At 41.1% G+C, this 16,506-nt stretch overlaps 1 protein-coding gene across 1 annotated transcript; it reads right to left on the bottom strand.

Annotated features, from left to right (window-relative positions):
* Nucleotides 1-1,203: 1,203 nt before the first annotated feature.
* LOC114687928 (platelet glycoprotein VI-like) lies at nucleotides 1,204-16,164 on the bottom strand. Its single transcript, XM_037202163.1, is given in 8 exon segments — nucleotides 1,204-2,043; nucleotides 3,824-3,883; nucleotides 5,020-5,064; nucleotides 8,918-9,202; nucleotides 10,247-10,276; nucleotides 10,279-10,503; nucleotides 10,634-10,669; nucleotides 16,040-16,164. Coding segments are annotated over 8 exon segments (888 nt in total). The 5' UTR covers nucleotides 16,074-16,164; the 3' UTR covers nucleotides 1,204-1,870.
* Nucleotides 16,165-16,506: the final 342 nt, after the last annotated feature.

Raw genomic sequence — 16,506 nt, 5'->3', positions numbered from 1 at the left:
GGGTTACCTTGCTTAGGATGATTTTTTCCAGTTACATCCATTTGCCCCATGTGGGAAGCCTTAAGTTCCAACTACAACACCACAAAATAAGCTCAAAAAATCCCAATAGCAATCTCTATATATGGTAACTAGCTAGCCAGCCACCCTTTCCATTGTCTCTAAGAAATACATACTTTAATCTGAAGACTGAAAATACCAGCAAATAGGATTTTCAGTTTCCAGGAAGGAACCAGCCCCTAGCTGGATGCCCGGACTTGACAGCAAAATGACAAGTATTTCCCATATAATACCGTGTTTCCTTGGAGACATTACTCCAGGTAGAGATGATGAGTACCAAAGAAAAGGGTTTTCCTCTTAAGATTTTTGGGTGTGTAAGACATTATCTTATGTAAATTATCTTTTCCCTAAATAAATATTTAATGAGCACCATAACAAAAATTGCACATTTTATGAGGTACACACATATACATTATGTAATATACCTTTTTATGTTGAAACCGTTTAAAAATCATTCTGTGCTCTTTAAATAGACAGTATATTATGGTTATCTTGGTCACAAAACTGTATCTGTTTTAGAAATAGGTACTCATGCCGGTCTTGAACTCAAGATCTTCCTGTCTCTCCTTCCAAGTACTAGGATAATAGACACTCCAAAGTTTTCTCAGCTGCCTTACCGAATTTTTAAGTAAACTATTCAATGGCTCTTAGCACACTGACAATGTTTGAAAATAATCACCTCTATCTAGTTCCAAAACAATCTTCATCACACTAAAAATCTACCATCCCAAACTCATCAAGCAGTAATTCCAGCATTCCCTTCCACCATCCTTCTCAGCCTCTGGAAATAATTATTTCCAATCTCTCTAGAGTTGACTATTCTGGCCTTTCAGGTAAGGTTAGGACTCTAATATGAAGGAAACCATAAATGTGCTTTGTTTTGTTTTTGAGAGTGCCTCCCTCTGTGTAGTCTTGCTTTCTATGGTTTCCATCACATGGGATCAATCTTAGGTTGAAAATATTAAGTGGAAAAAATTCCATAAATAAATTATAATATTCAAATTGTGTGTAGCAGGATAAACTCTCAAGTCATCCTGTACTATCACATTACAGTACATGAATCAAACTTTTGGATGTATATACACTGACTGCCTGGTCATGAGGATGTAGTAGCCATCTTGTTTAGCAGATCAAATGTCACAGAGATTCTGGTCAGATACTTATTTTAATGGTGTCAAAATACCAAAATATATGTAGGAAAAACATGTGTACAGGATTTGGTACTCATAGGCATCCATTTGGAGTCTTGAAATATATCTGCTGTAAACAAGAAAAAGACTATGCTGATCGTACAGATTATTATATATTAATGAAAAGTAACACCCTAGCCTACTTTCTGGAGAACAGATTTCCATTCTAAAAAGTAAAAGATTTATCCAACTGTGACTTAAGATGGGGTTAGGGTAAAGGCTAAATCTATGGAGTACCACAGAGGTGCACAAACTACCAGAGAACACTGGACATGTAAAGGATGGAACAGGTCAGCTCTGTAAGCCAGGTAAATCAACCTAGAATCCACGTTGGAGAAGCTTGAAGAAATGCCATTACACAGGCCTATTATGATATCCACAATGCACAAGGTATCAGGAAAGAGACTTCCCCTAGATTTTTCCATCACGGGTAGAGTTCTTGGAGCAAAGTAGACATTGGCTCAACTGCTTGATCAAACACCAAGAAGGCGTATGGACCGCCATCCTACCTTGTTGCCTCTGCTCTCATTCTCCACACACATTCTTGAGTGTATCCATGTCTGGGGCTCTAATGTTGATGAACCTCGAGTCAACCCCTATCTATCCTACCAATCATGTTATGTCTAGGCCAGTGGGAGGGGTGGGAGTGGCCTTTGCACAGCTCTGATCCTGTGTGGCTGGCATTTTTTCCGACTGTGCCAATGCTCTGCCAGAAGCCCCACCAGGAACATCACAATCATGGCACCAAGGCATATCCGGACCAGATTCCCCTTGACATAGTGCTGACGGGAAAAACCTAAACAAAAGAAGAAAGATGAAAACATACTAAAAGGGCTTGTCTCTAGGCCCCACTCCATATCCCTGATTGAGATTCTATTATCTTCCAACAGTTCAGATGCTTATTGCCTTCCCATAAGGTCCTTCCATCCCCACCAAGGGTCAGAAGTGAATAAGCCCAATTCTTTATCCAGTGATACCCTCATAGATCCCTTCCTAGAATCCCAGTACAAGCCCTCCTCAGACAACCAACACCTGGTTATATTGCTGGCCTATAAAAGATCATAACTGTAAGAGAATGAGGGAGAGAGGGAATGTCCTTATTTGACTATTGGGAAAATTTCAACCCTCCCATTTAATCTTCTTGATCACTTCTGAATTCCATATGCTAATATTCTACTCCTCTTGATGTTTTATGCATCAGGTCCCAAGAGAACAGATCTACAAATTCCATGTACAGGGAAAATAGTCTGCTCTGAATGAATAGATGGAATACAAAAGGAAGTGGAATGGACAGGACCACTTATTACCAAATGGAGGGCTTGATCCCTCTGGAGAGACAGTGATATTCATAGACTTCTCTAAGAATGAAAAAAAATGGCCAAGTGTAAACAAATGAAAACATTGCCCCTGCTGGAGACAAACGTGTTCTCATGTGTTTGTGAGGCAGAAGTCCATGGCATTTAACAAGAATACAAACCATAGAGTCAGGCTGCCCAGACTGACTTCCCCATATAGCACTTATTGTATAAGGGACCTCTGGAAAGAATCTCAACAGCTGTGAGTAGACGTTATCATCTACCAAGTGGAATTGATACTATTATACAATGGGTTGACTTATAGTACAGATTAAGCATTGTTAGTTGATTTTATCATGTATCAAGTGGAATTGATACTATAATACAATGGGTTGACTTAGCAATAATAGTACAGATTAAGCATTGCTAATCTTGAGATTCAAAATGTGAAATTACAAAATTTGATATTTCTAAGCAGTGACATGATGCCACAAGTGAAAAAAAATTATCCACACCTGATTTTCATAGGACAGACTTCAGTCAAAACTCAGGTTGTCTGGGAGGAATTGGGTAGAGGAAAGACTTTGATCAAAACATACTGTATATGTGGCTATTATGTAGAACTGAATAGTATTGTAAAATAAAATTTAAAAAAAACTGAAAAAAACCATACTGTATGTACAAATAATAAAATACTAAATAAAGTACAAAAAATAATAAATAATAAAGCACAAAAAATACTGTATGTATTTTTTAAATAAAAATAATTATGTAAAATCGCCTTTAGGCTATATGTATAATGTGCATATAAAACATAAATGTGGGCCTGGTGTGGTAACACCTATCTTTAATCCCAGAACTTGGGATGCAGAGGCCAGTGGGTCTTTATGAATCTGGGGCCGCCCTGGTCCACATAGCAACTTTGAAGCTATCTAGGGTTACATAATGGGACCCTTCTACAAAAAAAATAAATGCATAAATGAAGGTCAGAATCATAACTTGGCTGGTTAAGTGCTTTGCCTATCATGCATCAAGCCCTAAGTTTGATACCCAGCACCACATAAACTGAGCGTGATGGCACATGCCTGGTATCCCAGGACTCAAGAGGTGAAGGCAAGAGAACCAGAAGTTCAAGGTCATCCTCCGCTGTATAGTGGGTCTGAAGCCAGCCTAGGCTACATGAAATTCTGACTCAAAGAAAAATGTCTACAGACTTTGCTAGTAGGAAACAGAAACCCATCCCTGTGCCCCTTTTGTATTGAGCTTTAAATGCCTACTTACTAGTTGTAGATATCTTGGTTGTGGGTAAGATAGAAGGTCTCCTGGAGGCTTCTAAGAGTTCTGAACAGGAAAATTATAAGAAAATAGAATAAGAACAGTTCATCCCAAGTGGTCCCACTCTCCAGACCCCTTCTGAGATATCTAAGTTTTCTAAGATATCTGAGTTTTCTAAGGTTCCCTGGCACACACTGCCCAACTGCTGAGATGAATAAATTCAAACAGTCCAGTGGCTTCAAAGAATTGGACCGTTTCTCAACTGACAGGCATTTAAATGATCCACTTTGGGGGCAGTGTGAATGATGCTGTTATAAGCATTCAAGTATAGGAGCTTGTGTGAACCTAAGTGTGGTGGTTTGAATGCCCCTCATTGGGCTCATATATTTGAATGTCTGCTACCCAACTGAAGAAACTGTTTGGGAAGGTTTAGCAGGTGTGGCCTCATTGGAGGAGGTATGTCACTGGGGGTGGGCTTTGAGGCTTCAAAAGCCCACATCAATTAGCTCTCACTCTCTCTGCCACATCTTGTAGATCAAAATGCAAACTCTCAGTTACAGCTACAGTGCCATGCCTGCCTGTCTGCTGCCAGACTCCCCCCACCGTGATAGTCAGACTCACCCTATGAAACTGTTAGGCCAAGTAAACTCTTTTTTCTATAAGTTACCTTGGGCATATGTAAATATCATGACAATAAAAAATGTAACTAAGACAATAAGTTTTCAATCTTCTTTTCTTTTTAAGTTTTTGATTTTTTTTAGTACCAGCCCAAGAATTTCAGAATCACTGGGTCACAAGATAATTCTGTTTAACTTCAGAGAGACTAAAAGACTAGTTTTCAAATTATATGCTTTATTTGACAAACCCCATGCCTGCAGTAATGTAGAAGCTCTAAATCTTTCCAACACATGTCATGATTGGTTGGTTGGTTGGTTGGTTGGTTGGTTGGTTTGTGTTTGTATAGTGGACACATGGTATGTGAATTGTATCTCAGTTTTAAGCAGGTGTCCTAAGAGAACCAGTTATTAGCCTCTTGCTCAGGAGGCTCCATTGTCTTCTATGAGACTGCCTATTGTTTTCACCAAAATGTTTCCTGGCCCCATTAAGCCTGTGAGTATATACCTCTTAAAGTTAGGAACTACATTTGAGGGCACTTCAGTGTAGAACTTCATTCCCCAGACACCAGAAGATACTGAACTTACCTGTTGTGGGAGATGGCGCCTCTGTGGGTACCTGGCTGGGAGTGGCTGAGAAATCGGGGAAAAAAGAGAAGTCAGTGCCTTGTAAGTCTGTTAACTATGAATTCTGAGCAAATAATGAGACATTTCTGTGACTTGATTTTTCTCACATAGCAAGTGAGTGTGAAGACGCTTCCATTGCCAATGGGTTGAAAAGCATGCTCCCTGGTGCACTCTACAGCTGCTTTCTGACCTTTGTCTTCCACAGACTCTTGTCACCTATCCCCTCACTTGTCAGTTGTCACTTGACTGGCACTTGACCCCAGGAATTATATGTGGAGACAAGAACCATGGGTAAAGTTGTGGAAATGCATCAGGAATCACAGGTGAGAGGGAGTATGCGGTGGGAGAGGGGGTAAATATTTAAAACAGTATACAGTAGTCTGAATGTTAGAGTAGAATAGCATATGATAGTCATATGAGAGTTCTTTTTCCTTTTATTCATTTATTCATTTTTTTGGTGCTTAGAATTGACCCTGGGTGCCTTGAGCATGCTGAGTATGTGCCCTATCAGAGATACATTCCATTTATTATTTTAAATCATATTTATAATCTATAACAATTCAGGCTTTCAGTTCTTTAATAATGTTTTCTTGTTTCTATTCTATAGAAAGATCATAAACTGGACATAGTGGCTCAAGCCTGTAGTCCCAGTACTCAGAAGTTCAAGGTTATCCTCCACTACACAATGAGTTCAAACCAGCCTGGGATACATAAGACCATGAATTTAAAAAATAAAATTTTAAAAGGAGAAAAAATATTAAGTTCTATAAAATCAAAGCAAAAGTAAAAACTCAACAACTCATGAATGCAAAATAATTGTTGCTATGCTGTTATATGTTCACTGATTTCTTATTTAATTTTTTTGAGAATTTTTACATAGGTTCTGTATCATCATTTCCACCACCCCACACTTTCCCCTCTCTAACTCAACCCATATCTCCCCTGCTCCACCTCAAATTCATGACCTCTTCTTCATTAGTGTGTGTGTGTGTGTGTGTGTGTGTGTGTGTGTGTGTGTGTGTGTGTATAATATATAATCTACTAAGTACGTTTAGTGTTGTTCATATGTATATGCATTTCGGGCTGTCCACTTGATACTGGATAACCTATCAGGAGGCTCATCCCTGGGAAAGACGAATTCTCCCGCTCTCAGCAACCGTTTATTGCATGTAGCTCTTATCCAGAAGTGGGGCCTTGTGAGATTTCACCCAGTTGGCAGTGTCAACTGGAACTATCATTATGCATGTCTTGTTTGGGCAGCCGTATTGTTGAGATTTCATGGTTGCAGCTTCCCTGTCTAGAAGACAGAGTAGGCATCCTGGTCATCTGTCTTATAATCTTTGATATGTTTATATCTCTTTTTCTTGGTAAACTAATAATTTTTATTCAGGCTATGTTATTACCATAGAGTCATAGACAATAAAAACTGCTAAAGAATAAAATCTAATAATTAGTTGTGGTTTGGAGAATCAAATAAGAAAAACCTTCAGATTTTCCTTTCCAGGTACCTATACTATTATATAAAATAAGTGTGTGGTATCTCTTGGCTCTCAACTTATTGGACCAAGAGATGCCTAAGAAACTAGGAACACACATCTCTAGGAGTGTCTATGAGAACATTTCCAGAGACTATTACATCAAAAAGGATCCAACACAATCAATGGATTAACCCACTGATGGATTCAAGTTCTGAATGTGCTATTGGGTGGTGGGAGAAGTGTAGAAGTTACAGCATGACTGGAGGAAGTCAGTCACTGAGGGTATGTCTTTGGAGAGTATAACTTGGCTTAGTCCCTTCCTATGATCATTCTCCTTCCTGGCTGCCATGAGTTCAATGACCTTGCTCTACTACATCTTTCTGCCTTGAAGGTCTTCTGCCTTACCATGAGCCCAGGAACACAGAAGCAGACAACCATGAACTGAAGCCTCTGAAACTGTAAATTAAAATAAATCCTTCCTCCTTTAGGTTTATCCCAGGCAACTTTATATAATAATACAGAGAATAGTATGGATCCTAGGCTTCCTCAGAGGCCCTGATGAAAGGACAGAAGGATCCTAGTTCTGTGTCCTTGCTCAGGACTAGGGGGCCTGGGCCTAAAAAGAGTCAAGGTTTCAGTTCCTGAGAACTTGGCTTTTCCCCTTGAAGAGACTGGAGTTGTTGGTCATAAGACTGCGGTGAGCTTACTCTGTGATGCTCTTGAGATACCATGTTCCCCTTGTGCAACATGGCTTGATTAGCCTTCTGCTGACTTTATCCCATTGTATGATAGTTCCTACTGACTTCATCCCATTTCTCCCCTGAAAACAGTATATAAGATGTGTTTCTTAATCAGTTTGCTTGACATGTCATAGCATTGTGAGACCTCCAAATCCCAAGCTTCCTTATCTTCTCTGTCTTCAATCCTCTTTATCTTCGGATAACCTGGTTCTCTCTTTCAGGAATTTGTGGCTGAAGAGTGGCCCACTGGTCCAAATCAACTTTAAACTGATAGACCCAAAGTGTTCCCCCAAAAAATATAGAAACAAAAGAGATTTTACCACTGAACTTTCAATGATACATTTTGTTTTATTTAATTTGATTATTTTCTATACCAGAGATCTTTTGTAACTTCTTGTTGTCCTTAATTGGTTTTTTAATTTGATTACACTGAATTATGTAAGGCCATTTTGTATATATGTATACAAAAATGCATATATCTGTATACATATGTGTATAGGTATATAATGTACTTTGAACAGATTTTCACTGCCCTGCTTCCTCCACTTTCTCATCCCTCCCATTAGTCCCCTAGACTAGTGGTTCTCAGTCTTCCTAATACTGTGAACTTTGAATACAGTTCCTCACATTGTGGTGAACCCCAACCATAACATTATTTTTGTTGCTACCTCATAACTATAATTTTGCTACTGTTATGAATTGTAATGTGTTTTATGTTGGTCTTATATAACCCTTGTGAAAGTGGAATTCCACCTCCAAAGTGATCACGACCCACAGGTTGAGAACTGCTGCCCTAGATAGAAAGCTCCAGCTTTCCTGTTGTTTGTAAATATATGATTTTATGATTCTATATAAATCTATGACCCACAAATGAGAGAAATCATGTGATATTTGTCTTTATGCTAAAAAAAATCCCCTTTATTTAAGAACTACATTTAATTTTCTTTACCCATCCCTCTGTTGATGGACGTGTAGGTTGGTTCCATAACTTAACTGTTGCAAAGAGTGTTACAATTAAGTGATGGTGTGCAAGTGTCTGTGCAGTAAACAAGGCTGAGTTATACATTTTTAGTTTGCTAAAGAAGATCTATATTGATTTCCACAGTGACTGGACTGTTTTATAGTCCACTCTTGTCCACATTCTCATCAGTGTTTCTTATTTAGTTTTGTTTTGTTTTGTTTTGTGTTGTATTTTCATGACCACCATTCTGACTGGGGTGAGTTAGAATGTCAAAAATCTTTTTAATCTGCACTTCTCTGGTGCTAGTGATATGGAACACCGTTTTGTGTTTATTAGTCCTTAACCATCTGAGAGGCTGAATATTTTTTTCTTGATACATTCTTTAGGTCAGTTTTATACCTTACCTGTTGTGGTTGGAACTGCAATGATTGACAGCTTTATTTTATAGAAGTGAGACCCTTCACAGACTTGAGACATTCACAATGTTAAGGTAATAAATTTGTGTTATAGTGAGCTAGCAAGAGTCCGTGGTGATTTGTTATAGCAGCTGTAGGACCCTCATACATCTCCAAAGCTAATTAGAGCTGGAGGCTCTCCTTGTTCACACCTCTGACTCCCTTGAAATTTCCACAAGGGATTACATATGCGAAAGAAAAGAATCTTGTATCTGGACCACTTACCTGTAACCACAAGCACCAGAGGGTCACTGGGGGCTGACCACAGATATGGAGATGAGCTGGAAAAGCTGTAACACTGGTAAGTCCCACTGTGAGCAGCAGTCACTTTGGTGATGGGGAAATCAGCCCCATTCCATGTCTTGGTTCCCTTGTAAGGCCCAGTATCCCCCTCTTTGTATAGAACAAATTGATCAAAACTTTCGGGGGTCTGGCACTTCAGAGTCACGTCCCTGCCCGGGGGGACTACTGAGCTGGGATGAGCTGAGAGTGAGGGTTTACTGTAAATGCCTGGGAAGAAAGAACGCTGTGTTAAAGACAGGAAACACACTGGGGAGATGACTCCATAGGTAAAGCGTTTTCTGTGTTTACTTAAGACCTAGAATACACAACAGTCTAACTCAAGCCTACACAGGAAATTCATGTACATGCTTTCTAAGGCTCAAGACACATTGAGGAAGAGGGAGTAGAAAAACAATTAAAAACATAGAGAAGATTTACAAAATGCTGTCTTCAAGGCATTGCAAGCATGATCTCACAGCAGCTATGGCTACCTCTACAAGATCAAGCCAGTTTAACATTGGAGAGGAGGGGGCCTCCCTAACTGAGGAGTTGCTGGCAGTTGACAGCTGCTGGAGGAAGGAAAATCTTTTCCAGTGATGGCCCCATTTCATTGTTTGCAGGCATGAAATCTCTAACAATAAGTTTTTTTAATTTCTTGTATTGCATAAAAATGTTATTTGTCTCGATTAATGACTATGCCAGAGACACCACCCCTGTATTCAGTAAACAAGATCAATGACTCATTTGTCTCATACTAACTCTAGCACCAGGGAATTTAGGGGTTTACCATCTAGCACCCACTTGCTCCACTTTCACCCTCTCCAAGTCCAGAACTGAAGGCCAGGCAGCCTCAGAGCCACAAGACCAACAGCACTCCATCCCTTCCTGCTATGGAATGTTGTTCTGTATGCTGTAAATGTGTGCTGTTCTAACTGGTTGACAAATTAAGCTGTTTGGCCAATGGTGAGGCAGAACAAGTTTAGGTGGGACATTCCAACTAGAGAGAGAGGAAGGAGAAAGACAGAGCTGAGAGACACTGCTAGCTGCCACCAGGAGAAGCAAGATGTAAAGTACCGGTAAGCCACAAGCCATGTGGCAAAGTATAGATTTATAGAAATGGGTTAAGATGTAGGAGCTAGCGAGAGGCCTGAGCCACTAGGCCATATAGTTTAAAAATAATATAAGCCTCTGTGTGTTTATTTGGGTCTGAGCAGCTGCAGGACTGGGCAGGATACAGGACAACTCTCCAGCTACACCTCCCCCTCCAGTTACCTGTAGCAATTAGCTCAAGGTGGTCACTTGGGGAGACCAGTGACTCCCATTCTGATACGAGCAACGGTAGCGTCCGGCTTTGTTTATATTCATGCGGGGGATGAGGAGAAAGTCTTGATCATTATACTCCTTGGATTTCAGTTTCTCTATTCGATATAAATCCACGACCCGAGGCCCCTGGCACCGCAGAGTAACTGTCTGCTCCAGGGCCACCAGGGAACTGGGCTGAGCCTGGAGTGAAGGCTTAGGGAATGAGCCTTGGAAGGGAATCACAGCCTCCAGGTTAGCTTCAGTGAAAACATATCCCTTTTGCATGATGGCACGCCCTCCGACCTCTCACTAGCTGAACCCTGAGGAGCCTTGGGGGTACTAGGGAGATGTACTTACCCCTCTGTGCTTGGATCACTTGCAGTACACACAGCCCTGGGGGAGAGAACCAGAGGCTAGAGACTCTCTTGAGTGGGCACCTGTGCACATGCATTAGTTTGTATCATAATTATCTTACATTTGTGTTGATTTATGCAAGCCAGGCTGGCCTCACTCTTGCTCTATAGCAGAAGATGACCTGAATTTCTGATCCCACTGCCTCCATCCTGTGAGTGCTGGGACTGCAGGCATACAGACATCACCACACCTGGTTTTATGTGGTACTGGGGATGGAACCCAGGGCTTCACCAATGCTAGGCAAGTCACTCAACTGACTTATGTACTTATTACCATAATTATTTTTCTATTTCAGAAGATACATCATTCAACTGGAAAAGGCTAACTCTCAAACCCAAATCCCAGCCAGGAGAGGAACAGTGAGTGTGAAGTCCCAACAGTGAACCATTAGCATTTGATGGCTACTAGGAGAGAGAGTCCATTTTCCTTAAGGGGGTACCCCCCATAACGTGACCATAACCCAGTGGAAGCCCACATACTCAAGAGTATATAGGCAGCACAAACTACTTGATAGGTCTAAAATTCAACACACACACACACACACACACACACACACACACACATACACACACACACACACAGTTGGGTGAATAGTGAAAAGGAATGGATTGTGGGGAAAGCGAATGTGACCTAAACACACCAAAAAAAAATGTTGTATGGTATCATGTGAAATGTCTAGAGAAGGCAAAGCCATAGATGCAGGATGCAGGAAACAGGCCGGCACTTATGTGGGATATAGGAGTGGGACCACAGGGAGGTGGGACTCTTTAATAAGTGCAGGGCTTCTTTGGGAGTGGAGAGAATGTCATGGAAGCAGACAGAAGTGCTGGCTGCACCATATCGTCAAAGTATCAAATGACACTAATAAGTTTTAATTAATTTTTGGGCTAGCATACAAAATAATGGGTTTCAGTGTGGCATCTTCATACATATAGTGTTCTCATTCATTCCCCTCCCACAGTTCTATCCTCTATGTCTCCTCTAGTTGAATTTCTTCCTTCAGACCTGCCCCTTCCAATTTCCTAATATGTAAATTCCATTGTCCTTTCTATTTCCCATATGCCTTAAGATCTCTTTCTGCTCTCTCATGATCCTCTTTCTAGTATCAAAACCAACACACACAATCACACACACACACACACACACACACACACTCACACACACACACACTTTTATATCTAAGTTCCTCACATGAGAGAAAACACACCATATTGTGGCAGTACTTTCTCATCAAAACCGCCAGCCCGCATATAATGACACAGAGACTTATTATTGAATATGAAAGCTTGGCCATTAGCAAGCTTCTCTAACTTGAATTAACCTGCTTTTATTAATCTACGAGAACCATGTGGCTCAGTTACCTCTACTCTGTATCATATGTCCAACCTTTTCAGTGTCTCCCTGACACCTTGCTGCCATAATTTGAGCACCTAGATTCTTCCTCTTCTTCCTCCGCTCTCTCCCAGGAAATCCTACCTATCCTTTCCTGACTAGCTGTTGGCCATTCAGCTCTTTATTACACCAACTACAGCATGCATCTTCACACAGTGTACAAATATCCCACAATGCCATATTTGCACTTCTTTGTCTGAGTTATTTTGCTTAACATAAATATGTGTGTTCTTTTGAAATAAGAAAAAAATTTAAGTCAAGGGGCTGGGGAAACCTCTCAGTTGTTAAGAGTACTTGCTGCTCTTACAGGACACTTGGTTTGGTTCTCAGCACCACTGTGCAGTGGCTCCCATCCAACACCCTCTCTTGGCTTCCATGGGCATCAGGCACACACAGGGTGCACATATATATAAATGGGTAAATACACATACAAAAAGAAAATATAAATAAATCTTAAAATATATTTTAAGTCAAAACAAGGATTTCTCCCCACCCTGTCTAGACTCTTCTCACCATTCCCCCAATACACACGCTCTTGGCTCTTTTAGCTTTTCCTTTTCACATTTTTATATCTGTAAAAAAAAAATAACTCTATATATACTGCAAACAAATGTTGACTTCCTTAGTGAAGATGGAGATTCAGATGTCTAGACTCACAGCCACCTTCATCCTATTCTATTTTGTATGCAGCCCACAGTATCTCACCCATGGCCTCACATCTAGTAGTAAACAGATTCAAATACTAGCAGAAAAGCTTAGTGGTAAAGAACATGCACTTGGTAACTCATAAAAGCAAAGAGAAGGGAGTGATGGATATAGAGGTGGGGTAGGGAGGGACTGGGGAAGATGATATTCAGAGGAGGAGAAATTTCAGTCAGACAGGGACAAATTCAGGAGCTATATTGAAGAGAATACTGATTACAATAATAACAACATATAATGAAATGTTATTCCATTCTAAAGAAAAATGTAATCAAAACATTTACAGGAAAATGGATGACTTAGAATGCAAGGTGTGTACAATCTCAGAAAAAAACTGCATTTCCTCCCTGCATTGAGTCAATAATATATATATATATGTGTGTAAACAAATGTGTGTGTGTATGTGTGTGTGTACAAGTCATGCAGTTGTTGTTCTCCTAGTTCTAATTCTGTCATAGTTTTTTTGGGGGTGGTGAATAAGTGCTGTAGTGGTTTAAACACAATTAGCCCCCATAGCCCCATAGATAGTGGCACTATTAGAAGGTGTGGCCTTGTTGGAAGAAGTGTGTCACTCCCTGGGAGTGGGCTGTGAGGTCTCTGATGCTCAAGCCACACCCAGTATGGCATTCTTTCCCTGCTGCCTCAGAATCCAGATGTAGAACTCTCAGCTCCTCCTCCATCACCAAGTCTGCTTGGACACCACCATGGTTCCCATCATGACGATAATGGATTAAACCTCTGAACTGCAAGCAACCCCAATTAAATATTTTCCTCTATAAGAGTTTCCGTGGTCATGGTGTCTCTTCACAGAAGTAAAACCCTAACCTAACTAATACAAGAGCATAAAAGTGTATTTGGCAGTGAAAGTGTAAACTCCAATGGGAAGCTCCACAGCTCCTGTTCTGAATGTCTACTCTAATTATACGCAAGTTAATTGAGTTCTATAGTCTTTGGGTCTTGTTAATTTCAGTGTGTGTTGTTATGTTGGGAGAGGAGGGTTGTAACTTTTAAAAATAAAGGGGGTTTTTTTGAAACAGAGTTACTCTGTGTAGTTTTGGTGCCTGTCCTGGATCTCGATCTGTAGACCAGGCTGGCCTCGAACTCACAGAGATCTGCCTGGCTCTGCCTCCCGAGTGCTGGGAATAAAGGTATGTGCCACCACTGCCCAGCCTGTAATAAAGTTTTTAATTTTTTTTTTTTTTTGGTTTTTTGAGACAGGGTTTCTCTGTGTAGCTTTGTGCCTTTCCTGGAACTCGCTTTGGAGACCAGGCTGGCCTCAAACTCACAGAGATCTGCCTGCCTCTGCCTCCCGAGTACTGGCATTAAAGGTGTGGGCCACCACCACCCGAACTTTAATTGGTTTTATTATTAAAATAATCCTTCATACAATATATTTTGATCATGTTTGCCCCCCCCATTCCTCCAAAATCCTCCTCACCTCCCTATCCACTCAACTTTATGCTCTTTCTTTCTTTTCTTTCAAAAAAAAGTCAAAACAAACAAACAAAAAGCAAGTAGACAAAAATAATACCAAAGCAAAAAGCCCCCAAAAAACATGGAGTTCATTTTGTGTTGGCCAACCCTGCCCTGGAGTATGGAGTGTGATATACCCAGTAACACTCCATTAGAGAAAACTGATTTTTCCCCTTTGCCAGTGGGTATTAATTGTAAAGAGCTTCTTGGTTAGGAGTGGGACTCTGTCTGGCTTGAATTTGTCAGGTCTTGTGTGTGCTGCCACACACTCGCTGTGTATGGCTTATTTGTTTTTAATAATAGCATGTTTTTGTGGTTGAGAGAAAGGTTTTTGTTGTAGATATGAGGGAGAGTGCAGCCCAAAGCATCTGGAAGCATCCAGAGCAGGGAGAGAAAGTAGAAAACTAGACATTGCCAATTGCCAGTAGATTGAACTGGACCATATGAAGAGAGTTGGGGGTTGAAAAGGCAGACCAAGAGAGAGGGGACCAAGAGAGCACATGGCTGAAAAGGGTCATATAGGGATGAGAAGCTGGGGGAAGGGAAGTTAACAAGCTGGAGAGGTTTAGGGTAGATAGTGGGGTGAGCAGAATAAACAAATTGGTCTTTCATGTTGGAAAAATAAATATAGAGGTAGTGGCAAAACTTCTTAGTTTGTCTTTGAATCCTTGGTATGCAACAAAATGCGTTACCTCCCCAGGTTTCAGTTTATTAACCTATAAAGTGAGGTCATTTACTGTCCCTGCCTCATTCAGCTTTGGGGCATGAAATGAGTTATATATTTTTTTAAGACAAAGAGGGGAGGAATCATAGAATAATGTCTAACCCATAGTAAGCATTGCATAAGTGTGTTAACGAGTGAGTGACAGGTTGCTTGTCTTCAGAGGATGCCTCTTATTCCCCATAACTCAACAGTCCTCTGCCTGCTCTGCCTCTTTAGGCCATGAAGTTCTTCTGATAAAATAAGGAAATAGGGATGCAACCTGGAAGTACCAGCCTAGTGACGAGGGAACAAGAGAAACAGCTGCTCCACCATGCATCATGTGGCAACGATTCTAATGTGCTCTGCTATTAGGGTGCATACAGACAGATGAAGTTTTTAAACGAGTCCAAACATCATCAAACCCACATGGAAACATAAAGGTGAAATAAAGAGAAAAGGAGGGAGAGATGGGAGGGAGAAAAGACGCAAGTGGAGACAGAAGAAAAGGGCTGTAAAGATTTAAAAGGCAAGAGGAAGAAAGAAAAGAAAGATATGAAGAGGGGAAAGAAAGGGGAACAGTGAGATGGCTGAGTCGGTAAGAATGCTTCCCATCAAAATTGATGACCTGAGTTCAATTCCCCAAGACTCAACATGATGGGAGGAAATAAGATGACCTCTGATCTCCATGGTACACGCACACGCACACGCACACACTGAACTAACAGATAAATAAATGATTATTGTTTTTACATGGAAGAAGAGAGGAGGAGGAGGAGGAGGAGGAGGAGGAGGAGGAGGAGGAGGAGGAGGAGGAGAGGAAAGAAAGCAGTCCTGGTGTTCCTGCTATAGAGGAGGGAAAGGTGGCCAGCTCTGGAACACCTGTTCAAATGTCCTGGCCAAGCCTAAGCAAACAGAAACAGTTAAACCAAATGTATCTTGTCTCTGTTTTTCCATCCAACAAATGCAATGTCATGGACGCCCAATCTTGTTCTGAAATTCACCACTGACAAGATGTTTTTCATTCCTTTGTACATGGAGACTGTTTCAAAGTATTTCCCAGGTCAACCCTCAGGACTCACCAAGACAGAAGAAAGTAGGTAGGGCTGGAGACATGGTTCTGAAACCTGGTCCTGAGCTGTGTGGCCAGGCAGGGAAGTTGTAGATGCCTGGGACATAGGCACAGGATGTGATGAGGGTGAAGAACTCCCTCCTCCCTGATTCTACAGGCCCTCGCTTTCCTCATTGAGAGTCATCAAGACAGGGCCATCTCCCCAGTAGGATGACTTGCAGACAAGCTCCTGCAGCCATCACTTATCTCCTCTCACCAGCTGTGAGGCAGCCATCCGTCTGCCTGCAGGAACATGACCTGTGTCCTAGACTCCCATAAAATTCCTGGTAGTCACTGGGGAAAGGCTGGCCCAAACTTCATATGTCTGACTTCATTCTGTCAGGTTCAAAGGACACTCCAGTTTCCCAAACTCCAAAGGGCTGGGCATATGTCCAGAAATGACTCTCTTGGCCCGGCTTCTGGTGGTTAGATAAAAGC

Source organism: Peromyscus leucopus, chromosome 1, assembly GCF_004664715.2.
Source record: "Peromyscus leucopus breed LL Stock chromosome 1, UCI_PerLeu_2.1, whole genome shotgun sequence".
In the NCBI taxonomy this organism is placed as follows: Eukaryota; Metazoa; Chordata; class Mammalia; order Rodentia; family Cricetidae; genus Peromyscus; species Peromyscus leucopus.
Note: the sequence above shows the minus strand (reverse complement) of the source record. Positions and strands in the feature narration are given on the sequence as shown.